Source organism: Hibiscus syriacus, unplaced genomic scaffold, assembly GCF_006381635.1.
Source record: "Hibiscus syriacus cultivar Baekdansim isolate YM2019G1 unplaced genomic scaffold, ASM638163v2 tig00111092_pilon, whole genome shotgun sequence".
NCBI lineage: Eukaryota > Viridiplantae > Streptophyta > Magnoliopsida > Malvales > Malvaceae > Hibiscus > Hibiscus syriacus.
This window is the reverse complement of record NW_024062979.1, coordinates 648,085-674,622: the sequence shown is the minus strand read 5'-3', so window position 1 is coordinate 674,622 and position 26,538 is coordinate 648,085. Positions and strand designations below refer to the sequence as shown.

The window sequence follows — 26,538 nt, the reverse complement described above, 5'->3', positions numbered from 1 at the left end:
CGAAGAGACACATGAGAGGCATAAGATGGAAGTGGAAGGAAATATAGATGTATTGGTGAAAAAAGTTGAGGTGTTGAGTGGTGAAGTTAATCTGTTTACGGGTGGAAAAATTGATGGAGTTGTCAAGGAGGTTGTGGAAATAAGGAGTGAACTTTCGGGGGTGAAGGAGGTGGTTCATAAAAACTTGGATGAAGGGGGAAATTGAAGGGTGAAATAAAAGAGATGAAGAGCTATGTAGAGAAAAAATACGATGAACTGAGAAAATTTGAAGAAGAAAATATGGAGGAAGAAGAAAAGATAGAGGAAATGAGGAGAAAGGATGTCACTAACATCTATACATCGGAGAGTGTTATAGATGCATATTTAGATTCGTAATGTCCTGCACCCCAGAAGAAGAAGCAGAAGGTAAGTTGAATAAAAGATAACTTAATTTGATTTTTATCATGTTGTTGTGACACAAATTTGTATGCAAAACTGTAGGTTGTAAAAGCGGATATTTCAATCGGAATTGAACCGGTCGAAGCTGCAATTTGTGATTATTTATGGAATAGTGGGTTAGAATCGGGGTAAGTCACTTATATTGCTTTGTGAGTGATATTTAAATATTTCATGAAAAGATATTAATCATGAAAAGATATTAATCCTAATGATTCTTACAGATATACTGTAATCTCAATGGGAAATCAATACACACAAGTATCCGACGTTGCAACGTTGAAGCCTATGGAATGGGTTGGCGGTGTGGTAAGTAGAAATCAATTAAAAGACAAAACCTATTGAATATGTTCTGTTTGTGTAATTAATTTTGTTAGGTTATTGATTTGCTCGCCTGGACAGTATGCTATGATTCTAAAAAGTCAGGCCGGATGATTGGCTACATTCCATACCATTTAGCGGTAAGTTAAATTAATAAATGTTGAAAAGTAATGTTATAGACGGTAAATTAATAATGATTATCGCGTAATTACAACAACAGGCGTTGGACAACAACGGTGATGTTGAGGGTATTGCGAGCTTTTGGGGTGCCATGTTGCCTAACTATATGAAATTCACCAACTGTGAGAAGGTAAGACACCATACGAATAGGCATAAATGATGTTTTTGGATATATAAGTTTAAATTTTGTCAAATTGTGTGTGAAATTAATTGCAGATCATGATCACAATAAACTACAATAATTCACATTGGTATCTGTTGGTGTTGGATATGGTAAAACATGTTGGAACTGTATATGATAGTCTGTTTAAATCTGAAGCAGCTAAACATAGAGTGAATGTTGCTAAGAGATTGGTATGTATTAAAGGAAATTATGTAAATTATAATTCATAATTTGTTTGGATCATAACTTCATATTTTTTAATGCAGATGAAAATATTAGATAGTTATAATGAGAAACACATTTGGGTAGAAGCATGTGGCTCTCTAGGAAAAGTCCCCTTGTAAAGATTCAAATTCGTGAAGCATAAGATGACCGAACAATTGAATGAATATGATTGCGGCATCTATGTGATGATGTGGATGGAATCGATCGGTTCTAGCGGGGCTACTGGTGATTTTGTAAGTAGAATTAAAAATTAGTTTGCTGTTACATTGTTAAAAGTCGTAGATTGAATGCTGTGGTTTACAATAATTAACGTACTGACAATTTGAATATAGGTTGTTGGAGAATGGGATCGTATGCGAATATTAAACGATCTCGTATGCCACAATCAAAATCAACTAAAAGAGAAGATGACAAACGCTGCCATGCTACACAAGAATAACAAAAGGAATCGATGATGTAAATGTAGGGTTAATTTTGTATACAATTTATAATTTTGTATGTGAATGTAATTATATATGAGATGGGAAAAGTTATCAATATGTTGTTGTACATGTTTCTTATACACAGTAGGAGTCTGCATTATTCCAAGTGTCACTAACATAATTGTCATCATGTGCGGGACTGAATGGCCATTCCATATTTAGGTATGTTCAATAACACTGAAAAAATTAATAAACACATATTTGATTCCAACATTTTGTCCAAGTATGGTTCCCAAACGTAATAGGTAAAAAATATTGGTTTAATGAGAGTATGGTAAACATACGTGTCGATACATTTATAAAAAGTATCGATCCCAAAAATATCGAGACCCATAATTATAATGTAATAGGTAAATTATGAATCTAACCGGTGTAAATACACCGGTTTATGAGAAAACAAGTGTACATAAAGTATCGACACTTGTTGAATTTATGTCCATACTTTGTATCCAGAATGATCTCCTTACCAAGTGCATGGAAATGTGTCGATACATTTATAAAAAGTATCAATCCCAAAAACATCGAGACCCATAATTATAATGTAATAGGTAAATTATGAATCTAACCGGTCTAAATACACCGGTTTATGAGAAAACATGTGTACATAAAGTATCGACACTTGTTGAATTTGTGTCGATACTTTGTGTCCAGAATGATTTCCTTACCAAGTGCATAGAAATATGTCGATACATTTATAACAAGTATCGATCCCAAAAACATCGAGACCCATAATTATAATGTAATAGGTAAATTATGAATCTAACCGGTCTAAATACACCGGTTTATGAGAAAACAGGTGTACATAAAGTATCGACACTTGTTGAATTTGTGTCGATACTTTGTGTCCAGAATGATTTCCTTACTAAGGTTACCATAATGTGTCGATACATTTATAAAAAGTATCGATCCCAAAATCATTGAGACCCATAATTATAATGTAATAGGTAAATTATCAATCTAACCGGTCTAAATATACCGGTTTATGAGAAAACAAGTGTACATAAAGTATTGACACTTGTTTAATTTGTGTCGATACTTTGTGTCCAGAATGATTTTCTTACCAAGGTCACCATAATGTGTCGATACATTTATAAAAAGTATCGATCCCAAAAACATCGAGACTCATAATTATAATGTAATAGGTAAATTATGAATCTAACCGGTCTAAATACATCGGTTTATGAGAAAACATGTGTACATAAAGTATCGACACTCTTTGAATTTGTGTCGATACATTTTATCCAGAATGTAAATGGTCAAAAAGTGCACAAAAAAGTGTCGAATGAAATTCATAAATTGAATGTAATATGTCATTTTGTAATCTAACCGGTATAAATATACATATTTAATTTGAAATAGGTTACCATAATGTATCGATACATTTTAAATTTGTGTCGATACATTTTTAAATTACTCGCATTTTTTTCATTCATTATTTATATGATACAAACTCCAAATCGAAAAACACTAAACCTAAAGACAGAAGAGAACTCATCGACTCCGACGAATACCATCGTTCATAACAATTACGATCAGATATTCAGGTAAATTTGTTGATATTTTGCCATAAATTAGGGTTTGTTTGATTTGCAGATTGGTCACTTTTGTTTCCTTAATGTGTTTGTGTTCCAATGTAACAACATCCATACCGAAAATGGCTCCAAAACGTAAGCGTCAGAATCAGGGCTCTTCTCAACCCACCTCTTCTCAACCCAGCTCTTTTGAGGAAATCAGGTCGATCGACAGTGAGAACTTTAGATCCGATGCGGAGAAAGAAAGATGGCAAAGAAGTTTTAAAGTAAGGAAGATTTGTCCCGAATGTGTCATTGACTTGGGTTTCTTGTTCAATGGTAAATATGATTTTAGTTTTAAATTCACATTTACATCGTGGGGTTGGCTTGAATTCCTTGGTGTAGAACCAAAGTATTACCCCAACCTAGTTAGAGTCTTCTACAATAATGCTTCCTTCCAGTATGAGCCTAATAAGAATAATATAATAGGAATTAATACCCATGTCATGGGGAATGATATATATATATATATATATATATATATATATATATCTGGAGACTATTGCTTCGGGTATAGGTGTCGAGAATAAAGGGGATTCAGATGAAAATGATTTAGATACTACAATACAACGGGTTGATAGAAATAGCCCAATTCACCTAGATGTAGAGGCGAGAGTGTTTCACAAAATGCTGACTTGGTTTATTCGGCCTTCTGGGGGAAAACATTCAACGATTCTAGACAACGATTATTGGTGGATAGCAAAGTATAGATCCAAAACGGCTCCAAACATTGCTAAACTGATGTTTAAAACATTTGTATATATGGTCACAAAGGGAGCATCAATTTCAACTTCACTACCATATGGATGTGTCATCACCCATCTGTTGAAAAATGAAGAAGTTGATTTTTCGCTTGACGCCCCTGTTCTATTAACCCGGTCGGTTGGAAGAGTGTCAAGGATGTCAGATTAGATCTAGAGAGGGAGGACAATGAAGACGACAAACCAATGGGAGATGGGGGAGGAGACGTAATGATGGAAGAAGCTGCAGAAGCTCCAGAAGCTCAAGTTGGACAGGATGTCACAATTACGACAGTTATGGAATACATGTTTAATTTTCGGGAGCATATTGATTCCCTTGTGAGCGGAATGCGAGCCGATATTTTATCATTGCGCAATGAAGTCTCCATGTTACGTGACGAATTACGTCAACGACATCAAACGAGTTAGGTAATTAATTATTTATGCTTCTAAACATTTACACGTTCTGAAATGTATTTTATTTTCTTTTAACAGATATGGACAACCAAGCGGTCAATGAAGATGACGATGAAGATGAAGATGATGATGATGATCCAAACAAGTATATCGTGTCTGCAACGCCGGCTGCAAGAAACTAGTAATTTTTTATGTCAATGGTGTCCTTGCTTACATCCCAAGACATCCAGAAGGTTTCAATTATGTTAATTTGTATCCATTATTTTAACATATAAGCGCACAACTTTAATCTCATTTTCTTCATGTTGCAGATGTTATCCTCAGAAATGGATTATATGAATTTATGCAATTTTGTACACAGAATTTTGTTGTTGTCATTTGGCCATCCAAGATGAGGTTAGAACTATTGAGCAATTCAAATTACTATAGCCAAAATCTTTAATATACAATTAAATGTTAACATTCAAACTTGATTACAATCTCAGGCATAACATGGACCGTTTACTTGATAAACTACGTTCGTTCTCTGACCACTTTCTATTTGTTTGGGTAAGATGATTGTCATTACACTTTGCTAACTTTAATTTGTCTAAGATTCCTACATATTTATGTTCGACTGTTTGTAAACAGGATCAAAGAAAGTGCAAAACAATAGATAAGTTTATATACTGTAAAGATCTCAATGATGTTTGGAACGAGTTTACTGATTTTAACGTCCTAAATACACTGTTGGTCGATGATTCACCGCGAAAAATGATTCATAATCCGGTAAGTTACAGTTATGCCATATTTTTCCAGTTAAACAGTTGTTCATAGAATGATTGATTAACAATTTATGTTTTTTATTAGATAAACAATTACATATGTCCACATTCTTTCGACGCTGCTTCCCATTCGGACGACGATGCTCTAAGTATGACATAAATTTATTCCTGATTATGCTCATTTAGTTTCTTGTTAGTAAAATTGCACCTGATTAGTTTGATTATTGAAATTATTTATATATGTCCTTAGAAAAATGTGGTAACACACGCGAGTATTTGGAAAATTTATTGAAGGCGCCTAATGTTCCGGACTTCGTTAGCGATAACCCTTTTCCATCAGATTAATTTCATTGTAGGTACATTATTTGAACATTGTTATCCAGAAATTTTTTGTGTATGTATGTTATGGTTTGATTATATTGTGTGTATATTTTCATTCCATTCAAAAAAACTAAATCATATAACACAGTAACTGTGTCTTTTAATATGAATATTACATTATAACATGTGACTTATACAGTCTTAGCAAATATCCATATTTGCTTCTTTGTACACCGATACATTTGAGGATTGTTGAAATATCAACACTAATTATAATGTGCATAATGAATTTGCTTTATTCATTCGTTTCAATATATGTTGTCCAGAATGTATTTCCAAACCAAGTGCATGAACAAAGTGTCGATACATTTATAAAAAGTATCGATCCCAAAAATATCGAGACCCATAATTATAATGTAATAGGTAAAATAACAATGTAACCGATCTAAATATACCGGATTATGAGAAAAGATATATACATAAAGTATCGACACTTTATACATTTGTGTCGATACTTTGTGTCCATAATGTATTTTCCAACCAAAACAAGTTCACAAATAAGTGTTGATACATTTATATCAAGTGTCGATCCCAAAAACATCGAAACCCGTAACTATAATATAATAGGTCACTTTACAATGTAACCGGTTTAAATTTACCAGTTTTATGAGAAAATAGGTCTACAATATGTATCGACACTTTATTCATTTGTGTCGATACATGTTGTCCAGAATGTATAAGTGCACGAAAAAAGTGTCGATACATTTATAACAAGTGTCGATCCCAAAAACATCGAAACACATAATTATAATGTAATAGGTAAAATAACAATGTAACCAGTCTAAATATACCTGTTATTAAAAAAGAAAGGTATACATAATGTATCGATACTTTATACATTTGTTCGACACTTTATGTCCATAATAAATTTTCCAAACAAGTTCACGAAAAAGTGTCGATACATTTATAACAAGTGTCGATCCCAAAAACATCGAAACACATAATTATAATGTAATAGGTAACATAACAATATAACCGGTCTAAATATACCGGTTATTAAAAAAAGGTATACATAGTGTATCAATACTTTATACATTTGTGTCGACACTTTATGTCCATAATAAATTTTCCAAACAAGTTCACGAAAAAGTGTCGATACATTTATAACAAGTGTCGATCCCAAAAAATCGAAACCCATAATTATAATGTAATAGGTAACATAACAATGTAACCGGTCTAAATATACCAGTTATTAAAGAAAAGGTATACATAATGTATCGATACTTTATATATTTGTGTCGACACTTTATGTCCATAATAAATTTTCCAAACAAGTTCACGAAAAAGTGTCGATACATTTATAACAAGTGTCGATCCCAAAAACATCGAAACCCGTAATTATAATGTAATAGGTAACATAACAATGTAACCGGTCTAAATATACCAGTTATTAAAAAAAAGGTATACATAATGTATCTATACTTTATACATTTGTGTCGACACTTTATGTCCATAATAAATTTTCCAAACAAGTTCACGAAAAAGTGTCGATACATTTATAACAAGTGTCGATCCCAAAAACATCGAAACCCGTAATTATAATGTAATAGGTAACATAACAATGTAACCAGTCTAAATATACCGGTTATTAAAAAAAAGGTATACATAATGTATCGATACTTTATACATTTGTGTCGACACTTTATGTCCATAATAACTTTTCCAAACAAGTTCACGAAAAAGTGTCGATACATTTAGAAAAAGTGTTTATCCTAAAAGCATCGAAACCTATAATTATAATGTAATAGGTCACTTTACAATGTAACCGGTTTAAATTTATCGGTTTTATGAGAAAATAGGTCTACATAATGTATCGACACTTTTTAAATTAGTGTCGATACTTTTTAAAATTACGCGTGTTTTTTTCTTATATATACAAAACCCAAATCAAAAAAACCCTAAAGACAGAACTCTTCCACTCCGACGACGATTACTTTCAAATGGAGCCCCAGCGTATCAACATTGAAGAAAATCGAAAGCGACCAGTAAGTATCAATGTATTCATGTAATTGTTCTTGAAATGGTAATTGGATTCAAGTGTTTAAGATCTTTTAATTGATTACAAATTTCAAATCTCTATAGTCTGACTAAATGCAAAATGATAAAGGAAGCTCATAATCATGTTGACTGCATAGCCAATAAAACACCCTTTCAGGGTCCAAATGGTAAGCTATGAATTGGTAAGACAAGCTTTCTTTTGAGGGTTTAGAGATTGAATCCCTACAACGTAAGGAGTACATGATTGAACATTACATATAATAGTTGTATTCAGTTGTTGAAGAATTGTTTTTAATTTTATACGAATATAGTTGTAATGTTCAAACATGATTGAATGATGTGTTTATTTGCAATAACATTATGTTGTTGTACATGTTTCTTATACACAGTAGGAGCCATGTTGATACTTAGGATATATGGAGATCGTTGTCTGAATTATTCCAAATGTCTCTAACATCATGTGCGGGACTGAATGACCAGTCCATTTCGTCTTCAAAAAAATCAGTTGAAGTAGGTTGCGTGCTTGTATTCAAACCCAGCTTGACTTGAGGACTTATTAGTTTGTTATGTCCCTCACCGTTGCAGAACCCACATCGCCTAATTTTCTTCTCGACCTTGTTCTTTGTTACTTCTTTTCGCTTGCGTTGTTTTCGTTGAGGGCCGTGAAAGTTGTTTAATACACTACTCCGATTGACTGAATCAATCAAACCAAACGAGTTCTCAAATTCTTATGTTAATCTTTTCATCTCATCTCTTGCGGTTTTGAAAGACGAGTTTGTCTTTGATGCAGCATAGCATAACATACTTGTTGTTGCACGTAGAGAAGCAAACCTTGCCATTTGCATTATTTCTGGAGGCACATTCAAATCAACAAAACTGGGTGCAGAAGCCTTCGCATCCTTAGTCCACCTACTTTGAATCAAAGACCCGGGCAAATATGTGTAATCCAAGTGCTTCAAAACGTGAAGTTGATGGCGATATAGAAGTCCAACTGTCTTGAATTTTTTGTATGAGCAATTTAGGGTTTTTGTACGAGAATCAAAACTAATTTCAAATGTCCTATTTTTTTCTTTGTACTTTTTCAAATAAAAATATTGACATTCATCTGATAAGGACTGAATCTCTTCCTGAATCTGGTACAATGTCTCCCGTTGAAGTTCTTCTTAGAACGCACGAAAAGATTCGTGCGTATAAATCTCAGAAGCATGACTTTCAAATTCAACCAGTTTTGTGATCTGGAAGGGATTCGTCTGGGAACTTAAGTAATCCGCTTTTAACTCGTTCAGACGCATTCTACTAATTCCATCTTCAATTGCACGAACAACATCTAAATATGTCTTCTTGTGTTTCAGTACAATTGCGAGTGAAGCATTCATAGACTCGCACCTTTGTGTTGAGCGAATATTAGCAAAGAAATGACCGGTTAGATATGCTTGTGCCCATAAGTACTGAGTATTTCCCTTCTCAATCACCCATGGATGTTTTTCGACGTTGAACTCTGAAACAACTGAACGCCATTGAATATCAAATTCGTCGGTTGTCCACCAGGAAACCATGCATTTTGAGAATGCTGCTGTAAATTTTGGGTCACCAATGTTAGCTTGTGCATTGCGAGAAAGATGCCAATAACATAATATGTGCTTAGCATTAGGGATAACAGATTTGATAGCCCTTTGCATTGCCCTATCCCCATCGGTGACAACTGAAATAGGCAATTTGTTCATCATGGCTTCTAAAAAATTCTGTAGCACCCACTTGAAAGATTGGGACGTCTCGTCAGCGATTATGGCAGTAGCAAACACAATTGTGTTATGGTGATGATTGACACCGACAATAGGCATAATTGGTCGACCATACAAATTATCTTTGTACGTTGTGTCGAATGCAATTACATCACCGAAGCATATGTAATCTGATCTCGATGTAGAATCTGACCAAATAAGATTATGCAACGCCCCTGATTAGTCTACCGAGTATGTCACAAAAAACCCGGGATCATCATGTTTCTTATAATCAAAGTAAGCAATAAGCCCATTCACATCCCCATCAACGATTTCATTTGCTTTGCCTCTTTGAAGTGCATTGTAGAGGTCTTTATGTGTAAATCCAACATTATGATAGCCCCCTGCCTGCTGCGTTAAATAGTTCATTACTTGTGACATGCCAACACCGACCTCTTTCAATGTTGTTGCCTCATCGATATCAGTCTTACTTACAGCTCTATTAGAACGCATAAATGGTGTCATAGCAGGTGTGCACAATGCATGATTATGTTTCTGATAAGACTTACTTATAACCCACTGGTCGTTTGTATTTGTTGCTGTAACTACGATTCTAGCCTTGCATTATGTTCTTGTGATTGGCGTATGAGCACGTTGACGATCAACGGTATTGACTTTTGATACTCGAAACCCTTCTTTGGAACAACAAAATTCTTGTGTCTTCACATTCCCTTCCATGTCAAGCCGTGTTGTTCCCCGACGTGCACTAAACCCATGTTCCCGTGTGAATTCCTTGTAAAAGTACCAAGCTTGATCACGTGAAGAGAAGAGCTTACCAACCAATATGTCAGATTCATCAACATTATGTACTTTATGGCATTCCTCGGTTGGCTTAACATTGTCTGCATTAGTATGATCCATGGCAAAAATTTTGTTGTGCAATTTCAATGGTCCCAACAGGAGTTGATGGAGATGTATGTAAGTAAAGGTTCATTGAACAACATGTTTCAGTGGTGCTTTCAATAGGATGTGGTATTGGTAGTGGTGGTAGTTGAAGGGTGGGTACAACATTAAATTTGCAGGACATATTTATGTATGTACAATAACTACATAATTCAATAACTTTAAAGTAATAGGTAAAATTACAATGTAGGTGGTAAAATTAGACTATTTTAATGATAAATAATTATAATGTAATAGGTAAATTGACAATGTAACCAGTATACATATACAGTTTAATTATTAAACATGTTAACATAAAGTATCGACATTGTTAGATTTTGTGTCGATACATTTATAACAAGTATCGATCCCAAAATCAAAGAGACCGATAATTATAATGTAATAGGTAAATTTTCAATATAACCGGTAGAAATATATCGGGTTCATGAGAGAATAGGTTAATATAAAGTATCAACACTTTTTTAATTTGTGTCGATACATTTTTCCAAAATGAATGGCAAACGAGGTGTACGCATAAAGTGTCGATACATTTGTAAAAAGTATCGATCCTCGAAACATCGAAATCGATAATTATTATGTAACAGGTAAATTTATAATGTAACCGGTTAAAATATACCGGTTAATTAACAAATAGGTCTACATTATGTATCGACACTCTTTAAATATGTGTCGATATTTTTTTCCAAAATAAAGCACAAACGAATTGCACGCATAAAGTGTCGATACATTTAAAATTGTATCGATCCCGAAAACATCGAAACCGATATTTATAATGTAATAGGTCAATTAATAATGTAACCGGTTTTATGAGAAAATAGGTCAATATAAGCGCTACCTATTACATTATATAAGCGCTACCTAATTTGTTATTGTACTTGATAATATTTCCGGTTAAATGCATATTTTATTACATAAGCGCTACCTATTACATTATATAAGCGCTACCTAATATGTTATTGTGCTTGATAATATTTTCGGTTAAATGATATAGCATAACCGGTCTAAATTTTAACCGGTCACTTGTTTAACCGGACACGCCGTTTTTTAGGCACTGCACAGCAGAACTTTCGGATATTATCCTTCAAAAAAAACTTGATCTAATTCGATCGGAGTTTATTTTTTCTTAAAAAACTAACCTTATAAAACAAAATTAGATCAAAACTTATCAGGATCAGGTCAAATACTCATCTCTAAATTCGACGATCATTTCTATGATTAATGTTTATTCAATTATCTTGTTGATTTATTTATACTTCAAACTTTTACATTGATTCTCTTTTATTGATGGATACCCGTAATCACCGAAAAAAGGTCACAAATTACACAATTAATTTGTGATAAAACTATGAAGATTGTATCCATGGGCAAAGCCAGAAAAAAATTTCTTTTAGGTGAGAAGTAAAAATAAAGTTACTGTTACATTAGTTTATTAATTGGGTAAATAGAAAAGATTTTTTTTAATTAAATATTTATCGTTATCGTATTCTTTAAGATTTGAATTTAAACTTTTGATTAGACTAAAATAACTCATTAATGAATCTAAATCTTTGGTAATCATCATACGTGAAAGTTCAGCACACTAAAAATAAGTGAAACGTTCAGGTAGTATTTCAAACCGATAAGATGATTCGTAGTATTGGGCATAAATGATAAGATCATAACCATTCAATTTTTACGGCAATTGATTGGTCTAGTGGGATGAATCATTAGATCCTTTAATACATATTAATTCTATGAGTTAAAGAATTGTAACCACTTGTTTTTGTTTTGGTTTTTAAATATTATTATTACTATTAACTATTTTTATTTTTTTTATTATTATAGGCCCATTACAACAAACCCAAACCAGTCCCAAATTACATTACCCAAACAGTAGGCCCAAGCCCACAACAAACTCTAACCTAATCTAACCCTAACCCTAAAACTAAGGATGCACCTTCAGCCACCGTCGCATAACATTTGATATCTCTCTAACAATTGATATCAAAATTTTAAAATGCATAACATTTTTAGAAAACTTTATGCATATGCACTTAATTTCAACAATTGGTATTGCATAAAGTATTTTAGACTTGGATATATTAAACTCATGTGCTACTAACATGTTTGTTATTCTATGTTGAAATTTAATTTTGTTTAAGTGTCAAGCTTTTAAAATAAAATTTTGTTTGGAATTCACTTTTTAAGGGGGAGCTTTGATTTTTCAAATGTTTTTAATATCAAGTTTATTACTTACTCTCCAATGTTATTTTATAACTTTGAAGTTGAATTATTTTTGATATAACAAAAAGGGGGAGAAGCATGGTTTGAAAATTTCAATTTCTTAATGAAAAAGGGAAAGCTTGGAATTGAATTGAATATTCTTGATATAACAATTGGTATTATTTTCATTAAATATTTTATTAAGGGGGAGTTTTGCCAAAAACAATTTTTCAAATGTTTTGTTATATCAAAAAGGGGGAGATTATTGAACTATGTTTTGATATAAAAATTTATGGAAAAATATTTTTTTGACTTGAATTGAATTTATTCAAAGTTTTCAAAAATAATACAAAGTCCATTTTAACTTGGAATTGAGCACAAAATGCTTTTATGTACAAGAAGTATCGATACTGTAAGAACAATATCGATACCTCATGAACAGTACCGATATTGTTTATATGGTACTGATACCAAGGTAAGGGAAGTATCGATACTCACTAGGTAGTATCGATACTCACTAGGTAGTATCGATACTCACTAGGTAGTATCGATACTACTAGTATTGCTCAAATTCCATAATACAAAAAATGGTACCGATATCCAAAGTGGTACCGATACTACTTCACAGAGTAATATTGATACCATAGGCTTAGTATCGATACCGTCAGGCCCAACGGCTAGAAACAACTATTTTTATTTAAATATAACAAAGATATTACTGATACTCCATGTAGGAGTACCAATACCCTCTGTATTGGGCAGTTTTATTTTGCAGAGAAAAATATCCCCAACTGTTCTAAATTACTCCCAACGGCTAGAAACGACCACAACTTAATTCCAATATATAAATTCAAGTTGAAGACACTTGAAGAAGGGTTATAACACCTATCCAATCAATCAAACACAAGAGAAGAGTTTTTCATTCCTATTTTACTTTCTCTTGTAAATATTTTGTTCTCGTGAGCTAAATTTTGTAAACACTTTCCTTTTTAGAGGTTTTCTTTGTTTACAATTTTGTTCATTGTAAAGGGATTTTGGTTCTAGCTGAGCCTTTGAAAAGCTAGGGAGTCATGTAAATGTTATCTCTTTGTCCTTGAAAAAGAAAGAACAAATTAGTGAATTTGTTAGAAAATCCTTAGTGAGGAGCTAAAGTAGTGGAGGTAGACTTCGTTGAGAAGTCGAACCACTATAAATTATTGTGCCAATTTTTCTATCTTTTACTCTCCTTACTCCCTAAACAAATTTTTGCCAATTCACCCCCTTGTGCAATTTTCGGTTGATCAAATTGAGCTTCAAAAATCCCAACACCATCCATAAAAAAATTGTATAAACATTATAGAAATAATCCTTAAATAATTTAAAAATCATACTTTAAAATAAATATTATGAGGTTGACTTATCAGAAGTCTTCTTCAATCAAAATGATTAAATAAATAACTACACTCACATTAATGATTTATATAAAAGTCAAAATATGAGCCTCGCTAAGCTTTAATCTTGATTCTTTGCTTTTTATTCGCTTCTATCACGAAATTTATCACAATTTCGTATTATGGCACATTGCACTATCTTTAAAGAAATATTATTCTATATTAATATACACACTTAAAAATTATTTTGTTTATACCAATGGAAATTAGACTCAAATATGAATCTAACTATATAAGAAACTTCTTCTAGTTCAGTTTTTACAATTTATAGTGCATTTTTAAATCTGATTTATAGAAAATGTTTTTAAGCAGAATATGTTATCTTATTTTCTGACATATCATTGATTAAAAATTCATATCTTTTCATATAATCCTTAAAATCAGTATACGTTTATCTTAGACAAAACTAGACTGATATACAAATCCAACGACATAAGATTCATCCTCTAACTATTTCTTTAGAATTTATGGTGATTTACTAAACTTACTGTTCAAGTCTCAAGTATAGGCATATATCACCAATTTGGATCCTTAGCTTATTCACTAATTCTATTAGCTTACCAAATGAACATATAGGATTGAATTACAATTCACATAACGTTATGAGTCACTTATTACCATAGTAACTCCATCACTGGCTCATTGCAAGCCAATGTTTGTTCGATAACATAAATACAAATGAACTACACTTACCTCGTGTATTTAGCTTAAAAATCTTCATTAGTAATTCACATTTCATCCTTAAACTTCTCCTTAGCTTTAATATTGCTTGATATTTATTTGAATCATAATCTAAATGAATATCATTATAAAACATATATATTTCAAACCACATGTAAAATTCTCACTACCATAGGCACATAATAGAAAATAAATTCCTAAAAATATTTTGATGCTCATTCGATATTAATTTCTTATTACAACATAAATGTTGATATCAAAGCTTCAAATTAACCATTTAATTCCCTTTTCATCCATATTCATCACTAAGACACAACATTTTCAAACTTCACATTTTGACCACTAATTATGAATTCTTTTCGAATTCATCTCAACTTTTTCATTTTATTCTAAATAGTCCTTTGCCCTTTAACTTCAATTCAAGTCTCAAACAACTTAATTAAATTTCCAGCATCTAAATTCTATCCCAATACCTCAACAATTCTACCATTATCACTTAAGTCACTAACTTTCTCAATACTTGGCATTTAGTACTCAAACTTTGACAACTTCCCAAATTAGTCCAATTTGACATTTAAACATCAAATTCAACACTTCAACATTAATTTACAGCATATTAAACCATGTATTTAACAATTACACATCAACCTCATAACTTTTAAAAATTACCAAATAGGTACCCTAACTTTTACAAAATTACAAATTGGTTCAAATGACATTCTAAAGCTTGTAGAACATTTCAAACATCATTTCTAAGCACAGGGAAAATTTTCCAAAATTATTTCCTTAGGGCCGAATAATAAAGGGATATGAATTCTTGATTTTCACTTGATTCAAGCATGAATTCCACCTCTAAACAACATTTCAAGACATCTACAATCAAACCCCTAACTTAATTTAATCAAATAACAATTTCTTCAAAACCTTAGGTGTAACACCCCAACCCGTACCCAACCCGAATACGAGTCCGAGATGTCAGATTGACTTTTTAAAACACTTTTCCTTACAAAATAACAGAATGTTTGAACTTATTTTAAGAATATACGATAATATACTATTAAATTATGTTTGTTATAAAAAATTTTGAGGAAAAAACGTATTTATGAACAATACTATACGGTATGAACAATACCCTACTACTGTACCAAATGTTAAAATTTTTCAGATTGTTGACAGGGAACCTATTCCCCTGCTACAGGGAATCGATACCCTGCTACAGTATTTCTACAGTACTTCAATACATAATCTTATCTCAATCCATTCCATCCTTAATTAGCTTACCTTGGTATCATCTTCTAATCCTTTAACTTCAATACACTTACTATCATATAACTCTGTTAGTCAGCACCAGTTCTTTCAATCTAAAGCATAAACCTTCATTGAACCATTATATACCTTCTTTTTAACCGGAATGAACTTATCAATATTTCATTTAACTTATCAAATCCACATTCATTCTCATACATCAAGTAATTTACGTTGTTCAAACTCAACATTCTATCTTCCTTTGTCTTATAAACCGATTACAAATGTTCCCATTCTTAAACTCTTCTTATCAATTCTTAGCTTTACTCAAACATACGAATCCTCACTTCCTTCACTATATTACATTACTATGATCAAAATAAACAATTTTATCCAGATCCACTTCATATTTGGTTATCATAACCTAACAATATCTTAAAATCCTATAATTCCAATACATTTTTCCTCAAATAATCTTGTTAGCCAACGCTAACTCTTTACATCTAGAATGCAAACCTTTATCATATCAACACTCTTGCTTATACACAATATTATCCCTTTGTTTCAATCTCATAAGCTCTGGCTTCATATACCTTATACGCTTGTTACTGATGCATTTATTCTTGAACTCTTCTACAAATTCTCACTACATCATTTGATCTATTAACGTTCTTATGGTGACATTTGTTCACCATATTCTATCTTATTCACGTAATAACAAAACTTCTCTATATCACTTTTCCGATTCAAAATAATGAAAATTTTCTATCATTATTCTAATATGACTTCAACTTTCTAAAATCAACCTTTGATCTTACGAGGCATTTCCTGAGGAGTCTGCCCCTCATCCTGCCTGGCCAGGGCAAGTGAATTGATATCTCCTTCAGGTTTATCGCCTCTCGCTTCACTTTGGAAGCTCTCATATTCAAACATTTAACATAACAATTTAATTCTATCAACAAGACAGTACACTCCTTACACTATCAGATCAGAATTTCTTTTTTTCTTTTTTTTCACTTTGTGTTGGCATGTATACTTTATAAAACACTCTTGACTCCGGTTTATGCCGATAATCGACTAAACCTTAGCTCTGATGCCATTAAATGTAACACCCCAACCCGTACCCGACCCGAATACGAGTCTGAGATGTCACATTGACTTTTTAAAACACTTTTCTTTACAAAATAATAGAATGTTTGAACTTATTTTAAGAATAAACTATAATATACTATTAAATTATGTTTGTTATAAAAATTTTGAGGCAAAAACGTATTTATGAACAGTACCCTGCTACAGTACCAAATGTTAAAATTTTCCATATTGTTGACAGGGAACCGATTCCCCTGCTACAGGGAGCCGATACCCTGCTACAGTACTTCCGTAAAACATACATAAACTCTTAAAATTTAACCTTTTATCGTTATACAAAATTACCATTTACATATATATGTTTAAAACATTAGAAAATTCGATCAGAGTGTTCATGCTAAAACATTTCTTACATACCAACATACTATACACAATCAAAATACATACTTTATCAATTACTTCTGATATGATCTTCTAGCAGTGTTGATGTTCTTGCCATTTCTATTTATGATATTCTTGGTTCTTGGTTCCTACGTGTAAATCACTTACAAGCTAAGTTATTGACATAGTGAGGCATAAAATAAAATATATATCAATGCATTCATGAAACATGCACTCTTACCATCCAATCATGACATTACAACTTGCATGTATGTATTACACTATACAATATATGATCATGTCATGCACATATGAACTTACCTTCTTATGTCACTTTCACTTTAATTTATCTTTCAATTGCCCATGTACATTATTGAGAACTCAAGGTATTCGAGTACATTGAGGTTGTGCACTATTGCTGTCACCACAACTCGTATAAGTCACACTGAGTGGCACATGAAATTTTTGTCCCGAAGGACCTATGAGTTGTCCTGAAGGACCTATGAAACCCTCGACTCTTGGCATACCAACTATACATATAGCTCTCATATCGTATACCATGGGCATTATTCTTATGTTTCATATGTTCTTGTACTCATGTCATTTCTCTTGTGATCACATAGCTCATATCACTTATCATATCACATGTGCATTTGAATCTATTCTCATTTATCATTTATCAAATCATATGAACATATATACTTTATGCATGTGTCATAATAATTATCATGTATGTATGTTCATAACTATTGTACTATAAAAATCAACATAGGAATTAGACTTATCACAAGTCTTATTCCATTGTACTATGATTATAATATGCACTCACCTTCGCCTTGCTGGATTTGAACCAATTCTAGAACTTATTTCTTTCTCAATCGTTTCTAATCCCTCGTTCGTTCTTACTTGTCACTTGTTCCGGAACTCGTTTAGGCTCGATATCTACATAAACATAATTTCCGAGACAATTATCAAAAGCCTAAACCTTATAATTTGATACTCATAGCTTAAACGAAGTTAATGAACCAAACTTCAACTTTTACTTTAGGGGGTATCGATACCCTCCCAATAGGGAATCGGTTCCCCTGTATAATCTGTAAAAACCCAGAATTTACTGTTCAAACCCGAAAATCATCAACTCTTCACTAAATTTTCTCATACAAAGTTCCTTTCATACCACCAAACTTAACTACAACCATTTTAACTAACTTCTATCATTTCAACACTTTAGAATCTCCCATACTTCATTCAAATTCTTAAAGCTAAGAATCATACCCAATTTTCGTTGTTATCCAAACTTAATTCTAACACTTATAACTTATTATTCACACCTATGACAAGTCAAATTCAACTTCTAAATTCACTTATTAACTCTTTTTCAGAAATTCACTTTGAAACTCATTCTCTTTAATCTTCTATAACTCAAAACTCTTTGAGTTTCTAAGCCCCTTTTTTCCTTCCATCATGTTTCCTAAAGCTTCATGAATCAAAACCATGCTTGAATTTGAAGGATTAACCAAAAGAAATCAAACTTACCTTGAGCTTGGGTCTTCACGTTTGGGAGAAGAAGAAGAAGATGAAGAAAGAAGGAAGAAGAAATAAGAGAAATCTGGAAACATTTGTTTCCTACATAAGCCCCACGTGGGTTTATAAAATAACCCAACTAATATTTTATTCATCCACTTGTTCAATGACCCTTTTACCCTTTTACTCTTCCTTCATTTGCTAATTAATCCTACACCAACATCTTTCAACTAATTCCTTCACTTTTCAATTTATTTATTTTGGTCATTACATTTAAAAATCTTACACTTAAATCACTAACCCGGTATTGAGGATGTTACACTAGGTTTAGGCCTAACATGTTTAAGCTTGATTTCAAGTGTTTTAATCATCACATATGCTTTAGAAACAATCTATAACATCAAAAACATAATAATCTTCCATCAAATCTTCAAAATCAAACATATCCTTCATAAACCATAATATACAATCTCATCATATAAGCATGATTTCCATGTAGTTTTTATACCAAATGATAGAGAATTTCAAGAGGATTAATTCTCTTTATAATAGATTAATCCAAAAATCAATCGAATAAGCTTAAAAATATAAAATAAAATTCTTACCTTGTAGTTATTGTGGTGCACGACTTGAGCAATAATAGGGGCTAAAAATTCTTGTTTTCTCTTCATAATTAACATATACACTTGTCTTAATTTAATATAAATGAATTTAAAATTCATTTAATTAGAAACTACCATTTTAACCTTACCAAAATATGATAATTTCCACTTTGCCATTGCTATAACATCATCCATGACACCATCTTATCTATTCATAGTCAAAGATGAACAAATAAAAATCTACTTTCCACTTTTGCCCTTGCAATTTTCAAAAGCTACAAATTTCAAAAGCTACAATTTAGTCACTAAATTTTTCAATTTCGACTAAATATGAAAAATCAAATTCAATTCCACTAATCCACATTAAATTTCATTATTATAAAATTTATAAATAAAATTTCCAACTTTTATCTGTCATCCTTAAAATTTTCGTGAAATTTCGATTCAACCCGATTATCCAATTTTATATCGAATTTTACTACCTTATAGCTTCTAATACAAATTCTGTACAAAAATTTGGATTCCCAAAAAATGTCATTATTAGGGGTGAATTATTCATCTATGGGCCAAAATACCTAAATTTTGAAAATTACACTTCGGTCCCTGAACTTTTCCAAACTTTATACTTTGACTACTAAACATTCAAAATTTACATTTTGGTCACTAACTAAAATTTGTTGTATTACAATTCAAAATGTCATTCTTACCTTGTAGCTAAGGTGGTGCACAACTTGAGCAAGAATAGGGGCGGGAAATTCTTGTTTTCTCTTCATAATTAACATATACACTTGTCTTAATGTATTATAAATGAATTTAAAATTCATTTAATTAGAAATTACCATTTTATCCTTACCAAAATATGATAATTTCCACTTTGACATTGCTATAACATCATCCATGACACCATATTATCTATATCATCTTCATAGTCAAAGATGAACAAATAAAAATCCATTTTTCACCTTTGTCCTTGCAATTTTCAAAAGCTACAATTTAGTCACTAAAATTTTGAAAATTACACTTTGGTCCCTAAACTTTTCCAAACTTTATACTTTAACTACTAAACATTCAAAATTTACATTTTGGTCACTAACCAAAATTTGTTGTATTACAATCCAAAATGTCATTCTTACCTTGTAGCTACGATGGTGCACGACTTGAGCAAGAATAGGGGCTGAAAGTTCTTGTTTTCTCTTCATAATTAACATATACACTTGTCTTAATGTATTAAAAATAAATTTAAAATTCATTTAATTAGAAATTACAATTTTATCCTTACCAAAATATGATAATTTCCACTTTGACATTGCTATAACATCATCCATGACACCATATTATCTATATCATCTTCATGGTCAAAGATGAACAAATAAAAATCCATTTTTCACCTTTGCCCTTGCAATTTTCAAAAGCTACAATTTAGTCACTAAAATTTCCAATTTCAACTAAATATGGAAAATTGACTTCAATTCCACTGATCCATATTAAATTTCACTATTCTAAAATTTATAAATAATATTTACAACTTTTATCTATCATCCTTCAAATTTTTTTGAAATTCTGATTCGATCTAATTATCCAATTCTATAATGAATTTTACTGCCTTATAACTTTTAATACAAATCCTGTACCAAAATTTTGATTCCCACAAAAATGTCATTCTTGGGGGTGAACTATTCAGTTATGGGTCAAAATACCTAACTTTTAAAAATTACACTTTGGTCCCTAAACTTTTTTAAACTTTATACTTTGGCCACTAAACATTCAAAATTTATATTTTGGTCACTATCCAAAATTTGGTGTATTACACAAGGTGTGTCTCTGTCAGGTGCTATATTACTTTGTGTTGATTGATTGTTTGTCTAATTGAAAAATTAATTTGAAACATGATTTGTTTTGTGGTATTGTTGTGTTATTTATAAGGGTAAATTACACGCTTACTCACTGAACTTTACTCTCTCTCTTATTTCACTCCCCATATTTTTATTTTTTTCAATTTGCTCACTGAACTTTAGACATTGAATTTTTTTGGTCACTCGATCGTTTACTCAGTAACAGCGTGCTCACATGGCTTATTTTAATAATAAAACATGCACACGTTTACTCACTGAACTTTATTCTCTCTCCTATTTCACTCACTTCACTTTTAATTTTTTTTTCAATTTTAATTTAACAGCGTTAGAAATTTAATGTTTGAGTGACCAAAAAAGTTTAATGTCTAGAGTTTAGTGAACATATTGAAAAAATTGAAAGAACAATGAGTGAAACAGGAGAGAGAGTAAAGTTCAATGAGTAAGCGTGTAATTTACCCTATTTATAATTCATATAAATATGTTGATTGGAAGTTTGACTTCAAGCATGATGGTTCTATGATATTGTTGTATATGAAGCAATTCGAAAATGTGTGTAATGTGACATATATTATTTATTGGAGTCATATTATGTTATGCATCCAGATTATGTGTTTATGTAGCTATTCCATTTGGATCGGATCGAAATACGGATAAATGATATTTGAGTATTTGTTATTCGAATATGTGTTATTCGGATCGGATCGGATCGGATCGGATCGAATAACTAATATATGTGCCATTTGCATGTCATATTGAGATGAATTTTGATAGGGGAAGTTTAGTGCATTCACTCAACGAGGTGAATATCACTTTCGGATTCCGTGACCTCTACCTTTGTGGCGGACCCAATCTTCGGATACGGAGTGATTATAGTTTGAGTGCTTATGGGGAACCCACTCACTGATGGAGTGTTTGGAGTACGGGTGAGTGCATAAGCATTTGCATATCGTTCAAATATATGGTTATCACTATTGACTTGGACTATGAATAATTGTAGTTGATTTGGTTTATGCTATGACTTGTATTTATTTGCACATTAGTGGCGCAATAAGCTTTAAAGCTTACACTCCCTTAATTTCTCTCTTTCAGATACTTAAATTTAGGTGATTCGATACTTGGAGTTACGATATTGCCCAAATTTTATTTTATTTAGTATGACATTTTTACTTGGGTTTTCTATTGCACATTTAATTAATATTTATTTTGGATAATATTTGTTATGTTTAACTATTTTAGAACATTAAACATAAATTTTGTTTTGGACATTGAGACTTGAATTTTTGAATTCGATAAATATTTGATTTACGTTTTTAATTATTATTGATTTATTTCGGTTACTTAAGTGTATGAAATCTATAAATGTGAGGGTTAATCTTTAATATATTTTAAATAATGTTTGGGTACGATTTTGGGAACTTTAATTATTGAGATCTCTAGATTCGACCTAATTATTTTGGGTCTGGTTTAGGGGATTACATGGAGCTGTTAATTGTGATGCTTATCATATGACTGATCCAAGGGCCGATGGTCTTGGGGTGTGTTCGTGCATTGAGAGAAGGCTTGAAGACGCAGGTGTATACCCTGAGGAGGTAATTCTTCTTCTTCCTCTCGATTCTCTTCAAACATATAGGAGTAATCCATTTTTGTCGGGTTTCTATATATTTCTCATTTCCCGTGCTGTGTTGTTTCTTCAATTCTTTATACCCGTGTTTGCTGACACTGTGGAAACTTTTTCTTTCGAAAAATAAATTCAATGGCACTAATGTATTCTCTGGTGTTCCAGTTGAATCTCTTCAAAATACGCATACCTCGGAACTTTTATTATCCAAGTAAATTTATGTAGATCTTGAGAGTTAACAGATTAGTAAACTAAGCAAGTCCTTTTGCTTTTCAGGTTAATTACATCCATGCACATGCAACTTCTACTCTAGCCGGTGACCTAGCTGAGATAAATGCTATCAAGAAGATATTCAAGAATACATCAGACATCAAAATCAATTCAACGAAGGTAATCTCTCTTTTTCTCTCCCAAATTTCGTGAAATTCGAGATGACCATATGTAATGTTGCTCGTCTGCTATAGGCTGATTGCTTTGCTTCTTCTTTCAGTCTATGACCGGTCATTGTCTGGTTGCAGCTGGTGGTTTAGAAGCCATTGCCACTGTGAAAGCCATTATCACAGGATTGGTGCATCCCACCAATCAACCAACTTGTATGTTCTAGATGCCCGTTTAATAGAACATCTTGAGATATTTGGGAATTTAGTTTGTGCTTTCCTCTTTTATCTTCAGAAACCTCCCAATCCCGAGTGATGATTGTTCGGATAACGTCTCGTTTACGCTGCTGGATTAAACAATGTTGTTGTTATATGGACTCCATAAAAGCTTAAAGTGTCTCATTCTCGATGCAGAATCCAGAACTTCAGTCGAGTTCGACACTGTTGCCAATGAAAAGAAGCGACATGATGTTGGTAAGACTCTCAATCTATGTTACTTGGATTTAGGAGTATGTGATCATATTATCTGGGTACTTACTAGATGACAAGTTCCTATTGTCGTCGTCTACATAAACATCGGTTGATTTCGACCCGAACTCATAGCTCTACCAATCTGTTTATGATTCAGCAATATCGAATTCTTTTGGACTTGGAAGACACAACTCTGGGGTGGCCTTTTCTGCATTCAAGCCATGAGTCTCTTCAATTCTTGTGCATTTGTTTTGGGAAAAGATTCTAATTTGATCATTGATATTTAATGGCGGACAGATTCTAATTTGATAATTGATATTTAATTTTGTTAATCATATTATTTAATTATTTAAGTGGGTCGTTAATATTTAACGAAGAAGCTGAAGTGATAATCAACAAAATTAATATAATTATATATAGTTCAAACCCCGACTTTACTTAAAGAATTAAGTGTTTCATCCAACTATAATCAAATCCTATTATAGTTATTTTTTTCTTATATTTTCATTTCTTAGTTTACAAAGAATCATTTGTAATTTTTTAAATTTTTAATAATCGGAACTCAACAAAATAGAACCCTATGATTAAGGAATTATTTTATAATTTTTAATTGTTGAATGACTCAACAAAATAATAACTTATAATCGCGGATCATTTGTGTATTTTACCCCAGAATTAAGATGGTAAATGCTTCACCCTATCGTATTTAGTTGTATTTTATGCCAAAAATAAAGGGCAAACTAGTGAAGTTCTAACAAAGATAAAACCCTAGCAAACCCTAAGTTGTTCTTCTAAAATCACATCTTTAACGCAGCCGCCATGGTAGCCCTCTCTCTTAATCAATCTATTATCTTAATTTGAAGGTAATTTCTCATACATTAATTCATTCTTGTAACTATGAAAGGCCTCAGAGAAGAAGCTTTCAAACCCAATGAGGGAGATTAAAGTTCAGAAACGTGTCCTCAACATCTCCGTCGGTGAGAGTCGGTGAGAGTGGCGATCGTCTTACACGCGACGCCAAGGTAATTGGCAGACAAAAAGCAGGATGCGCTTTGATTTTCTCTTCTCAAATCCTTAACTTGAGTTATGTTTAATCCTTGTTGCACTTTATTTAGGTCCTGGAACAACTCAGTGGTCAAACCCCGGTATTCTCCAAGGGTGAAATTCTTGAAACAAATTCTGATTTTGGTTTATGTTTTTTTTTCTGTGGGATTTGTTGTTCGTAATGAAAATGAGAAATTTGGGGGTTTTATTTGAGCAGCTAGATACACTGTGAGATCTTTTGGAATAAGGCGTAATGAAAAGATTGCTTGTTATGCGACTGTGAGGGGGGAGAAAGCTATGCAGCTTCTTGAGAGTGGTTTGAAGGTTAAGGAATATGAGCTTTTGAGGAGGAATTTCAGTGATACTGGCTGCTTTGGATTCGGTATCCAAGAGCACATTGATCTTGGTATCAAGTAAGTAGCTTATTCTTTTTGATGTTTTATGTTGATGTTGATGAAGATGATAAACCAAGTTTGGTTCATTGATGGGTTTAGGTCATTGGTTTCATTGAAACTTAATGATTAAACACTGTAATTACTTGAATGGTAATGCACCTATTTTCATCAGGGGCAAAGTTGCTTGAATGACGGGGTGAGACAAAATGGTTCAATACAAGGTTTAGTAAAAATTACTTTTTTGAGCAAGGATCTTTGCTACATTACTCGGTGGAAGTCTCCAGGACTACACTGCGACTTCTGGAAGTCGCCGGGACTACAGACTTCTGGAAGTCTCCGGGGCTACGCGGCGACATCCCCATGATTTTGGGTAAAAGTCCCCGTGAAGTCCCGAAGTTATGAGATGTTTCCCCAATAAATGTCCCTTTAGGATGAAGTTACGAGATATCAAAGCAAATAGGCAATGTCTAACTGGGCCGAGTTATTCAAAGGTTTTGCTTTTCTGCATAGCGATCGGCATGGAAACGTTACTACTGTTTTGTGTGCCATGTTTCGGATTCAGGGAGAAATATTGAATGTGTTTTTGATGCATTTAGTGGGACTTTGGATATTCATGTCTTTATGACCATATGACTAAGTTGGTATAAAGCATGGATGCTTTAAACAGAATGAAGAGCCCAAACAACACCGGTTGAGGGAGCCGGAACGATTTCTAGTGTTGTGGATATCTGTTCTTGGCATCTTCATTCAACCAGTCATGCATAGAGGGCATAAATAACAACTCTTGTTTGCATTTCAGGTATGATCCTTCAACTGGTATCTATGGTATGGATTTCTACGTTGTTCTCGAACGAGCTGGGTACCGCGTGGGTCGTCGTCGTAGGTGCAAGTCGCGCGTCGGTATCCAGCACCGAGTTACCAAGGAGGATGCCATGAAGTGGTTCCAGGTCAAATACGAAGGTGTCATCCTTAACAAATCTCAAAATATCGGAGCTTAGGAATCGATTAAACGACCTTAGTTGTTTCGAGTTTTTGGTGCTTGATTTTGGTTTGTGCGTCGGATATATCTTGCCTGAAGAGATTTATAATATTTCTGTGGTTTTAAAATCAGTTCATTTAATTTTAGCACTTGGTAAATGACATTTCTTTTCACAATATTTTGAACCAGTGATGAATAATTCACTTTTTTTTAAATATATAAATAAAAAGATGTCATATTTTAGTCCATAGACAATTACATTTGCAAAGAACTAAACAGTAAAGAA

At 32.4% G+C, this 26,538-nt stretch overlaps 1 protein-coding gene and 1 pseudogene across 1 annotated transcript; both read left to right on the top strand.

The window, feature by feature from the left end:
• The first annotated feature begins 25 nt into the window (after positions 1 to 25).
• Positions 26 to 23,679, top strand: LOC120152519 (3-oxoacyl-[acyl-carrier-protein] synthase I, chloroplastic-like). The gene is made up of 7 exons (XM_039164722.1): positions 26 to 169; positions 977 to 1,066; positions 4,268 to 4,425; positions 22,837 to 22,957; positions 23,263 to 23,376; positions 23,477 to 23,554; positions 23,659 to 23,679. Exons 1-7 carry the CDS (start codon positions 26 to 28, stop codon positions 23,677 to 23,679), a joined length of 726 nt encoding a protein of 241 aa, XP_039020653.1.
• Positions 23,680 to 24,606: 927 nt separating this feature from the next.
• Positions 24,607 to 26,378, top strand: LOC120152540 (annotated as a pseudogene).
• The last annotated feature ends 160 nt before the right edge of the window (positions 26,379 to 26,538 follow it).